At 34.3% G+C, this 18517-nt stretch overlaps 1 protein-coding gene across 3 annotated transcripts in view; it reads left to right on the top strand.

Moving 5' to 3' along the window:
• The window catches only part of LOC131804155 (homeobox protein Nkx-2.5), a 576057-nt gene that overhangs the window by 416100 nt on the left and 141440 nt on the right, over positions 1–18517 (top strand). For all 3 annotated transcript variants that reach the window (XM_059126614.1, XM_059126611.1, XM_059126613.1), the window contains one exon: positions 11092–11187. In XM_059126614.1, the coding sequence (XP_058982597.1) occupies positions 11092–11187 (96 nt within the window). The remainder of the gene's footprint in view (positions 1–11091; positions 11188–18517) is intronic.

Below are 18517 nucleotides of genomic sequence, written 5' to 3'. Positions count from 1 at the left end.
AAACCATTTAAATCGTCAAAACAAAACTAGTAAAAAAGCAATTAACCGGCCGGGCCGAACTTCTAATACCCTTCAACACTTGGAAGGAACTTGAAAATTGAAATAAGTAAAAAACATTAAGTTCGTCCGGCCGAACTTTTAATACCCACCACATAGGATAAAGGAAAAATAAAAATTTTTAGACATATTCGTGGGAAAATGTGGCAAAAAATCAAATATCGGGAGATACAGCTATATGGGGCTATACAACAACGTGAACCTATACATACAATGTTTCGCCAACCGAGCTAGAACCCATTAGGGCTCACAAATACCAATTTTCAGACAAATCCGAAAAGAAATGTGGCAAAAATCGTCTAAATACTAGAAATTGGGAGGTATATGTTATATGGGGACTATACCAAACGTGGACCGATATATTTCATTTTCAATACCAACCATCCTAGACACAATACAAATTGTTTTGCTAAATTTTGACGCTCTACGTCAAATAATGTGTGTTGTATCGTGATTTCAACAAACAGACGGACAGACAGACGGATTATGGATTAAGATTGATTATGAATATATATACTTTATGGGGCCTACGATTAATATTTAGGGATGTTACAAACGGTGGAGGGTTTCAAGGTAGAGGGTATATAAAAAATCCTTCAAAATACCTTTTAAATGAAATCGTTATATGCAAGCTATGCAATGACGTGGATCTGCATATGTAATTTTCAAGCATAGCCTGAAACAATTCCGGTGAATAAAGTCGCTAACATCAGCAAAATATCGAAAACCCCGTAGGTTCCCTTATATATGGACTATACATACTGTTAGAGACTGTAGTACTCATTATTATTGTCAAATACGAAATTTGAAACAATTCCAATAAATTATGTAGCTAAAATCATCAAAATGCCGAAAAAAGGGAGGTACCGGTATATAGGGGCTATACGAAGACGTGGACCTACATACACAACATTTCTGTCATAGGCTGTGGTACCCGTTTAGACCTTCAAATAAGAAATTTAAAACAATTTCGGCAAATAACGTCGCTAAAATCATCAAAATGCTAAATACATGTGTTTATAGCCTGACGTACACCGTCATAGACAGTTTTCTGTCATGGGTAACGTGACCATACGTCCCGCTTTGAGGTTATCTGTCCCGCTGTCCCCAGCGAGAGCAAAAATGTCCCGCTTTCGAAAATACTGGATATTGATATTGATGAAAAATACATGAGTTATTTTTTTCCCCGTGAACATATAATTTATTTGCATAGTTTTTTTTCAAGCAACATTAACATTAAAATTAACTCGAAAGATTTTGTAATGCTAATGCTGGAGTTAATGTCGACGTCGTCGACGGCGTCAAATGTCAAAAAAAATTGAATCGTATGAAATTTTATGAGAGCAGTTAATCTTAACGCCGTAAGAAATTCGACGCCGAAAAAGTTCAATCTGTTTCAACTTTTTCGGCGTCGTCGACGGCGTTGACATTAACTCCAGCATAACAAGGGAAATCACTAAATTAAAAATGCTTATAAAAACAGAAAAAGTTTCTGTCACTCTGTCAGTACCCTAAGCATAGACGCTCTAAATTGTTCTGGTATCTTTTCATCGCGGAGTCGGAGAAGGCGAGCAAAGTCAAACAATTTATTTTCAATGTTAGTGATTGTAACATTACAATAATGCCTAAACGCAAGTGTACTTTTAACATTTCTTTGCAAAATAAGTATCCATTTATAAAACAAAGAAGTGGTGAATCAGACGTTACGTGTGAAAAATGTGGTACTGATTTTAGTGTTGGACATGGTGGTGCCAGTGATATTGAGAAGCATTTAAAATCGGAAAAACACAAGCTTTCTGATCAAGCTGTCGCTTCAAGCTCGTCAATGCTTTCTTTTTTTAAAAGAACAAATTTGGCGACATCCAAAGACTTGGATATAGCTGCAGCGGAGGGTGCGTGGGCGTACCACACAGTGCAAGAAAACCACAGTTTTCGTTCGAATGACTGTGCTTCAAATCTAATACAAACATGTTTTGAGCAAAAATTTAGATGTGCCCGTACAAAATCACAAGCTATAGTTGTAAATGTGCTGGCACCTATGGCGATGGACGAATTGAAAGAACACCTTCACGAAGCCCACTGCATATCTTTATTAACCGATGCTTCCAATCATGGCTCAATAAAATTATTCCCTGTTTTAGTTCGCTATTTTGTACCATACGAAGGCGTGAGAGTCAGGATTTTAGAGTTTCAAAAGCAGCCAGGCGAATCATCTGATATAATTGTGGATTATTTGAAAGAAGTATTATCTTGCAATGATTTGAATAAGAAAATTGTGGCATTTTGTGCAGACAATACAAACTGCAATTTCGGAGGAAAGAATAGAAAAGGGATAAATAATGTTTACGCGAAATTGAACCTATCCGTCGGAAGGCAGCTCATTGGGATTGGGTGTGGAGCCTGTAAACCGGTATCAATTAAAAGACCCAACGTCTTTTCTGTTTGAGCGTTTGTAAGACACTGAATTTATTTATTAAAAATATTTCTTATGAACTAGTTGTGATAATATGACTTAACCTAAATTATAATTAAGTGTAAATGAGAGAGAGAGAGAGAGAGAGATAGATACCAACCGTACACATGCATATGCAACATGCCACCATAAACCTTAGGGGGAGGTCATACACACGCATAGCTATCTCACATGTGGCAAGCAAACATGCTGCACTTGCTTATCAGTCTGAGTAAAGATTACATCCCATAATCTAACTCCACCATAACACATGCAGCAATTGAAAATTCTGTATTATTTATTTCTAACTCGAAGGTCTGCTCACCACATTTTCCTATCTTATTTCATGTGGACTGTATTAAGAAGATCCCAGTTTAACAAATCCCTCTCATCTACACTAGGTAGCCCCGCTATTCTCTTTTATTATAAAAACATGTTCACTTATCCGTGAACATTCTTGGCAGGGGCAAAAATAAATATAAAATATAAAAATTACAAATATGAACAATAAAATAGATCTAATACAAGTAACTCCTCCATCTTTCCAGCCTGGCTCCCTTGAACATCCCTCCTCCTTTATCTGCCGGCTTCAATTTCCAAACCGAATCTTTTTATCTGTCGTCTTCTTTCTGTAGCCAAAGTTTCTATCCTTCTCTGGAAGCGCCGTCTCACCGACCTTGGACAGTTTATCGTTCCAGCGTTCATAATTTTCTGTCACCTCGGCTTGTATTTTATTCGCTGCACCACTTCCACCAGGCATCTTCATCACAACTTGACCGTCTTGCAGCATTTTATCATTCCAGCGACGCATATTGCTTTTCTTCTTAGTTTTCATCTCGCTGGCAAACAGTTTATCTTCGACTTCTTCCAACCTCCCTGTGTCCAGTTTTCCAGAGAGCTGTTCATCTACCTTTTCCAAAGTTGATTCCTTTTTGGCAATTGGGTCTCCATCAACCATCATTTCTTCGTTGATATTGACCACTAATTTTGCAGCCAATTCATCAGCCTCGATTTTGGATGTTTTCTGCGATATGAGCAACTCTCCCTTAGGTTGCAATATTTCAGCCTCCAGCAGAAATATCCTTCATTCTTTTTCTTCACTAGCTTCTAGATTTGCAGCCAACCCGTCACGTTCGGTTGCAGCTGCAAGTCGTTCTCTTTTTGCACAAGACAACTCATCACTAAGTTGTCTTATTACCGCCTTCAACGCCTTGCCCTCGCGTTCTGCCTCCTGGTTAGCCGCTCGTAATTTGTCCTTAGTATCCTCGGCTACACACGCAGCATTTTCGACTTCCTCCTTCAATTTGGAGACAAATTTGAGGGCATCTTCTTTTTCATCTTTCTGTGAAATCAAGGCAAACTCCATTTCCTTAATATCACCTTCCATTTTTCTCATTGCGGCTACCGCTGCTTTGCGCCCCTCTCGCTCGACGTCCAATTTGGATGTTATGCAGGCCACTTGTTTCTTCAAGCCAAGGACTTTCTCTTTGGTCTCCACATTAAGATCCTGCGTGACTTTAAGAATGATCTTAACATCTTCCAAATACAGCCTCGCTGTCCCATTCGGCTGACTTGCTCTGACAGCAGTGGCTAGTTTGGACTTCTTTAGAAGCATCTCTAAAAAGCGCCTATGAACGCCTGGATGCAATATTACGTCTCTTGCCGCGTCCATAAGTTTTTCTTTGGCAAAGTCAAATACGCCTTCTATGGCTTCTTCCGTCTTTAAGGTACTCATTATTTCCATAATTGTACCCATCATTTCGAGAAGAGTGGCAGCCTCTTCCTTTTTTTTCATCATTGGCGGCCATTTCATCGATTCGTCCTCCTGGGGATATGCCTCACCCCTTCTGTCTGAAGACTTCAAATATGAAGCCCCCTCGGTGTGTACCGCCACCACAGTCTTCTGTGCTGAAGTCTCCTTCTGACTCAGCATCCTTTTATTTGGCTTATAAATTTCTTCTGTATGGGAACAATTCCAGCTGTAGTTTTAGCTCGGTAATTTTTCACACTTGAAGACCAATTTTAGCCTAACAGAATTTCCTCGATATTAAGGTAAATTCTTCAACATTTATCCTCTACCGATCCGGCTCGGTGGACCAATTTAACCGGGATCAATAAAAAGACCCAACGTCTTTTCTGTTTGAGCGTTTGTAAGACACTGAATTTATTTATTAAAAATATTTCTTATGAACTAGTTGTGATAATATGACTTAACCTAAATTATAATTAAGTGTAAATGAGAGAGAGAGAGAGAGAGAGAGAGATAGATACCAACCTTAGGGGGAGGTCATACACACGCATAGCTATCTCACATGTGGCAAGCAAACATGCTGCACTTGCTTATCAGTCTGAGTAAAGATTACATCCCATAATCTAACTCCACCATTGCTCCACATGCAGCAATTGAAAATTCTGTATTATTTATTTCTAACTCGAAGGTCTGCTCACCACATTTTCTTATCTTATTTCATGTGGACTGTATTAAGAAGATCCCAGTTTAACAAATCCCTCTCATCTACACTAGGTAGCCCCGCTATTCTCTTTTATTATAAAAACATGTTCACTTATCCGTGAACAGAGCCCATATAATTCATAATGCTATCAAAACAGGCGCAGATTGCCTCCCTGTTGACTTCGAATGCATCATTGTGAAAATTTATTCATTCTTTTACATCTACAGCATTCGGGTAGAAGTTCTGAAAGAGTTCTGTGATTCCACCGACACAGAGTATCAGAAACTGTTGGGCTACAGTAAAACAAGGTGGCTTGCTCTAATGCCGGCGCTTGAGAGAATTTTAAAAATGTTTCAGCCTTTGAAAACCTATTTTCTGAGCATAGATAAATGCCCAACTATTTTAAAAACGTTTTTCGAAAATCCCAGCTCTGAATTGTGGTTATATTTTTTGCACGCACAGACAGCGATTTTTCATCAAGCCGTGTTGAAAATCGAGGGACAAAACGTGTCCGCAATAGAGTCTGCGAATGAAATTAATCGTCTCCGAGATAACTTAGAACTTAAAGAGAATTCGTTTTTTCTTCCTCATTCCGTCCGCAATCTACTGGTAAAATTACAAGAAACTGACGTTGCTGTTGATGAGCAGAATGTGAAAACTGCGGCAGCGGATTTTTATAAGACAAGTAAAGAATACTTGAAACAGTGGTGCCAGTTCAATGCACAACTAGCAGTATTTGAATGGTCAAATTTGAGAAAAGTCCCTACTTGGGAAGACGTACAGAATGTGACGGATTTGCTGATCACACAAAGATTTCTTAGCAGTAGCCAAGATACGGAGGTGTTCGATGAGTTTTCGCTTATTTCCAGTTACGTCACAGTTGAAAAAATCAAAAGCTGGAACGATGAGAATGTTGCTACTGAAGACCGTTGGGTGGAGCTGTTTAAACACTTCCGTGCTAATAATCTCAACTGCACAAACTTTCGCACAATTATTGAGTATGTTTTATGTATGCCTGGAAGTAACGCACCTGTCGAAAGAGTTTTTTCCTTAATGAATAAAATATGGACAAGTGAAAAAACGCAGTTAAGTGTGACAGTTTTAAAAGCTATTTTAATTACTAAGACTAACATCAACAAACAATGTAATCAGCTCCATTCCTATTTGAAAACTAGACCCGATATTTTAAAACTAATTTGCTCTGCTGACAAATATAAAACAAATACTTAGACGTAAGAATAATTTCATAAATTAGATTTATACGTATTCTCTCCGTTTTTGAATAAAATTTGCTTTTAAATGCATAATTTTTTTTTTTTACAAAATTCCGCAGGCGTCCCGCTCTGACGAAAAATATAAATGGTCACATTAGTCATGGGTTGTAATTCCCATTACCAACTTCAAATACGATATTGGAAACAATTCCGGTGATTTACGTCGCTAAAGCTATCCGAATATCGAATATCCTTTTTTTGGTATCTTTGTTTCTAAGGGGGTAGAAAACCTCTTAGCATAAAATTTTCAATTTTCGGAGAAGGGTCCATCTTGGTCTTGACTACATTCATCAATTGATTTGGCTACAAAATTGTGTCTATTGGGGTAGAGAACCATCTTACAGATTTGGCTAAAAAATTGTATCTACTAGGGAGAGAACCATTTTACATTTTGATGATAACTCTCCACATAGGCATTAATTTAAGTATAGTTAGGAAAAGGCACGGGAACGAACATTTGTTGAATTAAACGTTAAAAAAACTCCAAATTACAGTAATCGGCATAGATATTCAACTGTGTAACATTCAGCCATTATTAATTTTGGGAAAACTCATGTTTGCGATAAAGATTAAGGCGCTTGTTGGACTGTTATTAAAATTTTATGTTAATTGATAGTTCTGGTTTTTTTCTAATCAATTTGTCTGCATATAATTTATGTTTTATGAGAGCGCTTTTTATAGATGTTATGTAAGTAGTTTGGCACTTTGAAGGATAGGAAATTTTCATTTAAAACGTTCCCACGAAGATAGTTCAGCTTATCTTTCTCACTCAATTTTGTTCTATTATACTTTTTTAGTTTTGACTTGTTATTGATTTTTTAATTAATTCAGATTTTGAAAATTTAAACGATCAGCACAAATTTTCTAACATTTTAAGTTATTTCATAAAACAGGGCGTTGTATGAGATACTATTCATTTAACTGGCTTTATGGACACTATTTTTTTTACAAACAATGAAGTTGATTTTTGTTTATATATAAAAGATATTGTTTCATAAACAAGTCTTCACAGAAATCATTTAACAGAGTATTCATCCTGAAATAGTAATAAATAAGAGAAATAATTATTTGTCATACATGTAGGATATCAACCGTGGTCGACCAATACTGACGTTCACCTAATAAGACATGAGAGTGATAGGATACACGGACGAAACGACGGACATGAAACAAGTCGAAGTAGAAACAGACTGGACAGACGGAACAGTTAGTTAGAGAGTAGACGACAAAGAAACAAGAAGTCGATCGGACGCGAAGTTGTGCAAAGTATATAAGTTTAATGTAAGAAATGTACAATCAATGAATTAAATGAACTGAATAAACGTATAAATCAAAGCAAAGTCTTCTCCTACATTATTTGGCAACTTGTCGGTAAATAATCAATACATTTGAGGACTGGACAGTGGATAATCTCTACATTTGATGGCTCATCCGGAATAATCTCTACATTTGGGGGCTCAACCGGGATAATCTCTACATAAATGTTTAAACATTTCCCTAAATTTATTTTAGAACCAATCTATACAATCCATGTGTAAGTTTTTAAATTTTGAAGAAATTTTTGAAAACTTAAAAAAAGTGGAAAAATCCTAAATAAAAAAGTGGGGATTTTAGTTTTTTCAATTTCATGTAAATTTGTACAAATAATCATTACAAACGAGGAACGAATCTCAATTGAGAATTTTAAAGTTTACCTTATTAAAACACCAATTGTTTTAATACCAAAATTGGCAATGTATTACTTAAAATGTGAAAATATAAATTGCAACGCAATTAGAAAAAAAAACACATACACATACAAAACTCCTGATAAAATGTAAATATATATATATATATATATATATATATATATATATATATATATATATATATATATATATATATATATATATATATATATATATATATATATATATATATATATATATATATATATATATATTATTGAAATACCTTATATTTTTAATGATACTCTACAACACTATGTTTGCGGGTATTGTAAGTTTGATTGGGCCAAAAATTATGTAACAGCTCAAAATATTGGTTTCCCACATAGAAAAGTATATATGAATCTTCCTGAGTCGCGCTGAGTCGATCTAGATATGCATGTCCGTCCGTCCGTATGTTTTCCTGTCAATGTTAATTTTTAATCACGCTACAGGTCGCAATTATGGTCCAATCCTCACGAAATTGAAAATGTAGGCGGGTTATGGTCAGAATAAAAGCCTATTGCTATTGGAGATGATGGCATAATATTAAGGGGTTGAAATGGACCAAAAACTGAAAAATTTCTTGATTTTGCAGTTGCGCTACAGGTTGCAATTATAGATCAGAAGTTAGCATGGCGCTAGAGCTTAGGGCTGGACAGAAGCCTTCCAATTTGAATGGTTATCGGATAATATTTAGTGGGTGAAATAGACCATAACATTTGTGTTAAAGAAAAGTCAAATTTTCCATTAAACCGCGAATATTTTTAATCCCGGCGAAATTAAAAATAGACGAAAAGGTCAATTCTGACCGTTACGTAGATGCCGATAGTAAATTTATTGGATATATATAGCGAAATATATACAATGTGAATATACAAAGGAAGGGGATGTTATCTAGAATGCTTATATCTCACGTATCGCTTTTCGGATTTTGAAAAATTTTGGCTTAAAAGAATAACATTTAAAAAAATCGCATAAAAAGATCTCAATAATGATGTGAATATAAAAATTTTGTAGCATTTTGTGTTTTACTTTTTGCACATTTTTTATTGCATGCGATTTTTTTTTTCAATTTGACTTATAATATTGAAGTGTATATTTTGTAATATTTTTCAACATACAACACTGGTTGGGGTTATTATATGCAGATTTCAATTACGTCCGATCATCACGAAAATTTTCATAGGGGTAGGGTTAGGTCTAGAAGGGCTAGGCCTATTGTTTTTAAAGATGTCCGCAATATATTTAGGGGTTTAAATGGACCAAAACTAAAACTGTTCCTGATTTTGCAGCCGTTATAAAATCACAAATTGAAACAAAAGGACACGAAATCTCACACGAAGTTATGGTTTAGAACAGCGAGTATAATGGACCACTACTTTTGTGTGAAAAAATACCAACATTTCCATACTACCGAAACGCTGAAAATAACTTACAGGCGAAATCCAAAATACACAAGTGGCGAACTTTTGGCTTTTTATGCTGATTTCGTTGTCGAATATAGTCAAATATCGTGGACGAGCAAATCGTATAGATGACTGTAAATTTGAAGATACAGAGGGACCTCTTGCTTTTGGAGATGATCGCAAAATATTTAGGAATTCAAATAAGCCAAAAACAGAAAGATTTTCCCGATCAAAATCAATTTTTATACAAAACTGAGTTGATTATTATTTTCATTGAAACACATAGTTGAAAATATTTATTTTCTGTCCTTTAGATGAAATGAAATAATTTTGTTTTATTATAAAACAAAAATATCATTTAATTTAATAATTTATATGTTGCCGATTTTTTTGACGATTTTTAAAAATACAAGTGCCGATTATGCAGATTTTGTTCTGCAGTATGACGATTTTTCCTGAAATTTGATTGGCAGTTCTGACCAGGGGGTAAGCCAGGGTATACCTAGGTTTCGGAAAGAGCCACCAATCCTCATCAGTGCCCTTTTTTCTGGCATATTCTCCCCAGAAGTTGTTTTAAAAATAACTTCTATGACAATAATTTTTTTTATCCAAGTGACGAGATCGTAAGTTCAATAGAAGAGGAACCAAAGAATTAAATAAAATTAAAATTCTTTTGGAAAATCTTCTAAATCTTACAACCGCACTTAGAAACATTTTCATTTTTCTCCACTTGTTATGCTTTTGTTTTATATGAAAGAAGGAGCATAACAATGTCAGTTGGTTTTGCCTGTTACTACGAAAACCCCTTCGTCGACCGTGCCTTGTCTATTAATAGAACAGTGCTGGCTTGTTTGTTCTAGTTTGCAAATTTCTCCACAATGCTATTACTATTATTATTATTATGGATATATTCAAAGGGCGATATTAAATAGTTTTGCTGTTTAGTTTTACGTTGTAATATCGGTTTACGTTAAAAATTAGGGTAATACGCGAGAGCTTAACAAAACACGTTCACTCACAACGACTGCCGCAAAACAACCTCCTACTACTTCACAACTACATTAACTTCCACTTCATGAGCCAATGGATTTATAAAAAAAAAATCTACCACATACCGGTATCATTTGATCCAAGTAGAAAGATCTACATTCAAATAATGACCTCACCTCCCAATTTATACATTTAGAGTCAACGAGCAATTTATCGGCGTATGCGTTTCTTGGCGCCTTTACAGGTGTATAAGCCGGCGCAAGTGTTCATTTTGTTTTTCGTCCCACAATGATAAAAACTTTGTTGGATTGGCTAATATATTAAAAAAATTGTGTGGCTTTCCTAAGAAATATAAAAAATGTCTTGTACTAAATAATTGTCACCAAAGTCTCAGTTGGTAGTTTCTCCTACCTTGTTGCTATATACTACAACTTTCAAGACGCCGGAGTTTTATTATACAAACGTCATTTATCCAACACGTTGTTTATCAGAGTAAACTTAAATAATGAGTAAAACACAGATAAGTTTAATACCCTCCAACAATTGGAAGGAACTTGAAGATTAAAAAAAATCCGTCGAAAAATACTGTTTAATTTAAAACCCTTACATGTGGGGTTATACGAACAGGTAAGAGATTTTGCATAAGTAATTATTAAACAATTTATTAGAATTTTAATATATATAATTTTCATATCTAATTTGTAGCGTTTGCTGTTGGGGTTTCTATGCTGAACCTTATTTATATTTTAGGTTTATGAATTGGAGAGAAGATTTAAACAGCAACGATATTTATCGGCACCAGAGCGAGAACACCTTGCAAGTCTTATCCATTTAACACCAACACAGGTATACAAATTATTTAAAGGCAGATACGTTTTATTTTTAATTATTGTTTGTCTAATCGAAGAAAACAAAATATTTATCAGAACCAAACCATACCGCTATAATGGCAAAGACATAATTACGGTGCTAAATAAACATATAACAATACAATTCTAACAATGACAACAATTTTAAGCAAATAATAAACAAATATATTTGTTAATAAAAATATTTTTTTTTTTTTTGCAAATGTGCAGAAAAGTCATATTAAATAAAATTGGTGGAGTGGTTTCCATTGCCGTTCATAATTCGCGGAACGTATATCAGCAGAAAGTAAAGAAGCGACTTGATCGAATCCGGCGTCGCAGTGGCCGAAAATTGGCTCGTAAACTAAACACATCGCAATATTCCATTCGGCAAATATTGAAAAATTAGCTAATCGACCGTGGCATCAGAATAAATGCAGAATAATATCGCAAAAATATTCTGGAGGGTGTATTAAAGCCTTGGGCACGCAAACATTTTGGCCGCAGACCGTGGACATTCTAACAGGACTCAGCACGATCGCACTCAACATGCGCCACCCAAGAATGGTTAGAAAATGAGGTTCCTCGCTTCATTTCCAGCGCACAATGTCCACCAAAATCTCCGGTTAAAAAATCCGTTGGACTATTGTGTAAAAACTACCAAAGTGTCGATCACCTCAAGCAAGCGCTTCGTCGGGAATGGGCCAAAATATCGCAGAGCAACATTCGGACAGTTTGTGACGGTTTCATTGGACGTTTGAAGGCCATAATTCGTGTCAAAAGTGACAAATTCGAACAAATCTAAACTTATTTTAAACTTTGATGTTACTTCCGACATTTTTTGCTTTGATTCAATAAAATTTAAAAAAAGATGTAAAAATTATGGCGTTTGACTTTGTTTCAGTTTTTTTTATCTCACCCTGTATGTATTAGTCTTTTTTACAGAACTGTTCGCTGAGATGTCATTTTTTGAGAAAGCATATTTGATCAATGTCTTTATCAGAGGATATATATGATCTTACACTGAAAGAAAAAAATTCATCAATATGATGATTTTGGGCATTACTTTGATGAAATGTTTCTTCGATTTTGAGCTTACAACGCGTTTCATCATTATAATGAAGAATTTTACATCAAATTTTTATCAAAAATATTTATCAATTTAATGAAATAATGTCATCACCTTGAAGAAAAAGTTCATTTAATTGGTGTATTATTTCTTCCTTTCGATGAAAAAATATACTCAAATTGATGTTCGATTATCTCTATATAATGTATATTCTGCATCATTCCAATGAAAGGTATTCATCAAACTTACGTAATTCATTCATTAAAATTACATAACTTCAATGAATAAACTGGATCAAACTAATGTATAATTTACATTTAATCAATGAAGCCCTAACATCGAACTGAATTTTGTTTTCCTCTTTAGAAACGCCGTTCTAAATTTTACAAAATTCAATATAAATACAAATACTTTAGGCATTTAGGAAATATTTTTTATTTAAAGACTTAAAAAATAATTCATTACGGGTTTGACAATGAATATATATTTCAATATTTCCTTAGAATAATGAATTAATAAACTATGAATGTGATAAAATTTAAAAATGTACATAATTATAGGACGCTTTAAGCGTTTGAATTATATTCAAATACAAAATTAAATATGATGTAGATAATTTATATATAAATCAGTGTTCGGTATAATTTAAATCACTTAAAATATTTAGTATTTTGAAAATTTTTTTGTGTGAGCTGATTTCATGTCATAGAAGAACTCTTGAACAAAGATCCAGAACTGATTGGATGCTCCGGGAAATTCTAAATTAAATAAGAAAAAGCTTTTGAAGCAAGTATCTAGTGCTCGCTGGAAATCTACAAAATGTAGCAATGCATGGTCTAAATAAACATAGTAATTGTAGTCATTATCTTCTAAATTGTCATCTCCAACAACAAAAATAAAAGGTTGAATATTCTCATTTCTCTTTTCTAAGAAATTTAAGTGGTTGTCTACTTCTTGGATACTTCGTGCGAGGAATATTGACGATTCTTGGGAGTCTTTTATGGTGTATTTCCCATACGTTTTCTTTCCATCTTTATCTTTACGGAGGTATTTTGATGTTGGATATAAATAGCCGTGTAGACACCAAGTCAAGCGCATAATAAATAAAGACATGTTTGAGGCTACAAAATTAAATAAAACCAGTAAAGAAAGTCTTCAAGTCGGGTGGGGCCGACTTTATGATACCCTACACCACTTTGCTAATTAAGTAGAGCTCCACATAACAATAAAGATATATATATATATATATATGTGGGAGCTATATCCAAATCTGAACCGATCTCGATAAAATTTGGCAAAGATATTTCTGAGCTGTATTTGATATGTTTCCCTGAATATCGTTGTTACGGAGTGCATATTACGGTTGTGGGTAAGAAATATAACAAATCGGACGAATAATATATATGGGAGCTATAGGTATATCTGAACCGATCTTCACCAAATTTGACATACTAGCTTCTAGACTCAATTCGGTCGTAAGTGCCAAATTCCATTTGGACAAATATTAGACGTTTGGTGCACAATAAAAGGCAAATCGGACGAAGTTATATATGGGAGCTATATCCAAATCTGAACCGATCTCGATAAAATTTAGCAAATGTATTTTTGATCTGTATTTGATATATTTCCCCAAAGATTGTTGTTGCATAGTGCATATTACGGCTGCGGAGGACAAAAATAACAAATCGGATGAACAATATATATGGGAGCTATAGCTTTATCTGAACCGATTTCGATCAAATTTGGCATACATATTTTCAGGCCTAATTTGGGTGTATATGCAAAATTCCATACAATTCGGGCTGATATTACACGTTTGGTGCACAATAAAAGGCAAATCGGACGAAGATATATATGGGAGCTATATCTAAATTTTGACCGATTATCTCCAATTTTAATAGGGTTCGTCCGTGGGCCAAACAAAAGATCTATGCAAAATTTCATCTGGATCGGGCAATAAATGCGACCTGTACTTTGTTTACAAAAATACATGGACAGACGGACGGACATGCATAAATCGACTCAGAATGTGATTCTATGCAGATCATCAAAAGGAACTATGGGTCTATCTCGTTTCCTTTTGCCTGTTACAAACAAATGCACAAAGACATAATACCCTGACCACCTTGTGGTGTAGGGTATAAATATTAGTTATTTAATGATATGCATCTAATGAAAAATTTTTCGTAACAAACCTGCGTCTGATGGATCAATTCTATCGAAAACTGATTTAATTCCAGCATCTTTAATATATTTTTCCTTCTTAATCACATTATACACCGATATTAGTTAAGTTTCCCATTCGAATATTGGTGTGTAGTCTTTATGCAGTACTCCGAAGTCTATGTTAATCTAAACGGAATATCAACATACACATGTAGAAAGAATATTAAATTATGATGGACACATAAATTAAGTTGGAAAGTAAATGTAGTAAGTTTCATTTTTTGAGTAGAATTTCTAATTGATCTTCAATAGCTGCCATTTTTATATATATTAATATAACTCTTTTATTCTTATCATATATTTTCCTGTATGGGTTTTTATGGCTGATGTTGGATGTCCAATTAAATTTTTAATATTGAAGGCAAAGGCTCCCCCTACTTTGTTGGCGTGTATCTCAAAAGCTCTATAATGGCTACAATAAACAACGTCTTTAAGTCGTTTAAAGATTCCATATGATCAATAATTTTTAATAATAAGTTATCTTTTGAAGATTTTTTTTAAAAGAATGTCTTAGGGAAAGCGTTGCCATTGTGGTCTCTTTTTCAGCGAAAGTTAAATTGCCTTTTTTGTGAATGAGCTCGCCGCTTTTGTCAATGACAGAAATGTTTAAATCTTCACACAAATCTCTTTTTTTAAGTTCTTTGGTTAATAAGTACTCAGATTTTATTGAATTCAAAACTTCATTGTAACAATGAATAGTTTTAAATAATTCCTGCTTTGAATCCGAATCTAATTTGCCAGCAAATTTTTTGAAAACGTCTAGAAGTGGTAAAATTACAAGATTGTATTGAGAAGTTTGAATATTTTCAGCGTCTTTTCGACTTAAGTTATTTATGGAATACAAACCAACCGAGTCTGAAACTTTAAATTATTTTCAAAAAGATTTTCTATTACGTGTACTTCATCCAATGTTCCGAATCAGAAGTCTCTTCACAGTGGCTCTCGATGCTTACCTCCTTAGGTACATATTTTTTGTGTAGTATATTTTTTTCCAAATTCCTAAAATCACTTTGACTTGGTAATTTTTTCGTGGAGCCGCAATGCTTTTCCACAAATACTTCTCTGTGAACTTTTGTAAGATGCCTTTTAAAGGAACTTTAAGTTGTGAATGCGCGTACACCTGAATGTATCACTATTTTGGAAACCATGAAATGTTTGCAAATGCCACAAATATTTTTCTATATTGCTAAAATTTTTAGAACATATAAAACACTCCATTTTAACTTGCAGCACTTCTATTAGCTCCAATGCACAAAAATATTACAAACACTTTTATCAACGTCTGATCACAATAAATGTCACTTTACAAATGGATTTTTCTTATTATTCAATCACTGTTTCGCACGCTGCAGACATAACGGGATTTTCTCAATTGGCATGCCACTGATGTGAGTTTGCATTTTATGCTAGGGTTTCTTTCGTTTATCTGAAAACTACCAAAAATAGTTTTAATACAGCAATAAAATGTAATTGAAGTGTAACCCCGCAAACGGTAGAAAAATTAATAAACTAAAGGATGATAGACAAGACATGTAATAAATTAAAAATTTTAAAACCTTTTTTTATTCAAGATTATTGTTTAAAGGTAATAACTCCCATGCCTGAATAAGTATACTACAAAAGCAATGCTTTTGTGTGTGCGTGATTTACAAATAAACGCACAAACATCAGGGGGTGAAAAAATTAAAATTACAAACAGTTAATGGAAGCTTTCTTCAATTTGATAACTGATTTAATTATGATGATTAAAACATGATGACCTTCATTTACTTGACGACGGTGTTTTTCAGCCGAAAACATCAAATTGAGCACCGATTTCATAAAAAAAATGTTTTTTCTACACCAATTTGATGAAGATTTTTTGATGATTTTTTTTTTTTCATTACCATGATGATGAACTTTTCTTTCAGTGTACACTTATGGTGGCCATAGAACTTAGTAATATTCAAATATTACTTACTTCATTTCAAACTAAATCGTGTAAACTAAACTTTGTCAAGACTAACGTTGATCAGCTGCGTTCTACGTTGTCCAAAATGAACTTGGTTTTTGAAGGTTACTTTAATTTTTGTATTTTAAGAATTATAAAATGTTTAACGATGGATTAGAGTCCTAAGTCCCACTCGAGAAGAAGTGCTATGATAAGGGTCCAGCATGGTTACGCCCCAACGCAGGCGCTTATGTAGAGAATCATGTGAAATTAAAGAAATATCAGACAAAGTTCCTCCAGAGAAGGTAGAAACGTTTGCAAAATCTAAGAACCGAATATTAGACAATTCCATTCGTAAATGTGGCTTAAGTCGTGAAGAGGTACAGGTATACGGAGTCTAAAAGTAAATGTGGATCTATATAGACAATGTTCTGCCACAGGAGGTAGAACCCGTTCAAAACTTTAAGTACGGAATTTTAGCAATTGTGATAGAATTTGGAGGATAACAAAAAATAACAAGTTAAAAAGCAGTAAGTTCGACCGAGCCGATCTTCGAAGACCCCTCACCATTTGAAAGAATTTGGAAAATTTCAAAAAAAAAAAAACCTTAAAAATTCCGTTAAATTCTAAAAAATACCGAATATAGCGGTTATATTGGGATCTATACGACGTGGACCTACATTGTTGTTATAAGCCATTACCACCTTCAAATTCTAAACGTAAAATAAAGGGTGAATAATGTAGCTTAAATCATCAAAATACCATCAGTAGGGATGTACCGTTACATCGTAGCTATACGAAGACCTGGACTTGCATAGACAATTTTCTGTTACAGCCTGTAGCATCAATTGCGAACTTCAAATACGACATCTCAAACAATTTCGAAGAGTATTGTACCTAAAATCGTCAAAATACCGAATATATGGAGGTAGTTATATGTGGGGCTTATACAAAGACCTAGAACTGCATAGGCAACTCTCTGTCGTAGGCTGTAGGATTCATTACGAACTTCAAATACCAAATATGAAAAACTATTCCGGTGAATAATGTCGCTAAAATCATCAAAATACCGAATATTGGGAGGTACCGTTATATGGGGCCCATATCAAAACGTGGATCTGCATAGACAATTTTCTGTCTTAGGCTGTAGTATTCCTTTGCACTATAAGAAGACATGGACCTGCACAGACAATTTTCCGTCTTAGGCTGCAATATCTATTACGAACTTCAAATACAACATCTCAAACAATTTTGGTGAGTATTGTACCTAAAATCGTCAAAATACGGAATGCAGGGAGGTAGTTATATGTGGGGCGTATACAAGACCTGGAACTGCATAGACAACTTTCTGTCATAGTCTGTAGTATCCATTACGAACTTCAAATACCAAAGTTGAAACAATTCCGGTAAATAATGTCGCAAAAATCATCAAAATACCGAATATCGCGTGGCCTACAACTATTTCATTGCCCGTGGATAATGTTCACTCCTTTCTTGATCTTGGTGTTATATAAGATAATGAATTACGATTTAAATTACATATAGAGTCGTTTGTAATCTTTTTATACTCTCCACCTTGGAACATCCCTAAAGATTCATCGTAGACTCCATAAAGAGTGTATATTCATAATCAGCATAAAATTCGATTTAACGATATCCATTTGTCTGTCTGTTGAAATCAAGATACAGCCCACATTATTTAAAGTTGAGCGTCAAAATTTAGCAGAACAATTTGTATATATATAACGTTTCCTCCTGATATTCGGTGTTATGTTAATTTTTGCATATTTTTTAACGCATGTGTCCTGAAATTGATGTTTGTAATTCATAATGGGTTCTAGCCCAGTGGCAGAACATTGAATATTTAGTTTCACGTTTTCATAGCGCACATATAACGATACTTACCGATATTCGGTATTTGGATAATGCTAGTCACATTTACCCACATAACTGTTTCAAGTTTGGTAGTTTAGAAGATTTGACAGATGACAATCCGTGAGGTATCCCATGGGATATCTGTGTGTTCACCAACCCAATTGTAAACAAGTAAAACAGCAGTAAGTTCGGCCGAGCCGAACTTTGAATACCCTCCATTTGGAACGA

This window comes from Musca domestica, unplaced genomic scaffold, assembly GCF_030504385.1.
Source record: "Musca domestica strain aabys unplaced genomic scaffold, Musca_domestica.polishedcontigs.V.1.1 4, whole genome shotgun sequence".
NCBI classification, from domain to species: Eukaryota; Metazoa; Arthropoda; class Insecta; order Diptera; family Muscidae; genus Musca; species Musca domestica.
This window is presented reverse-complemented; position numbering and strand designations above follow the sequence as displayed.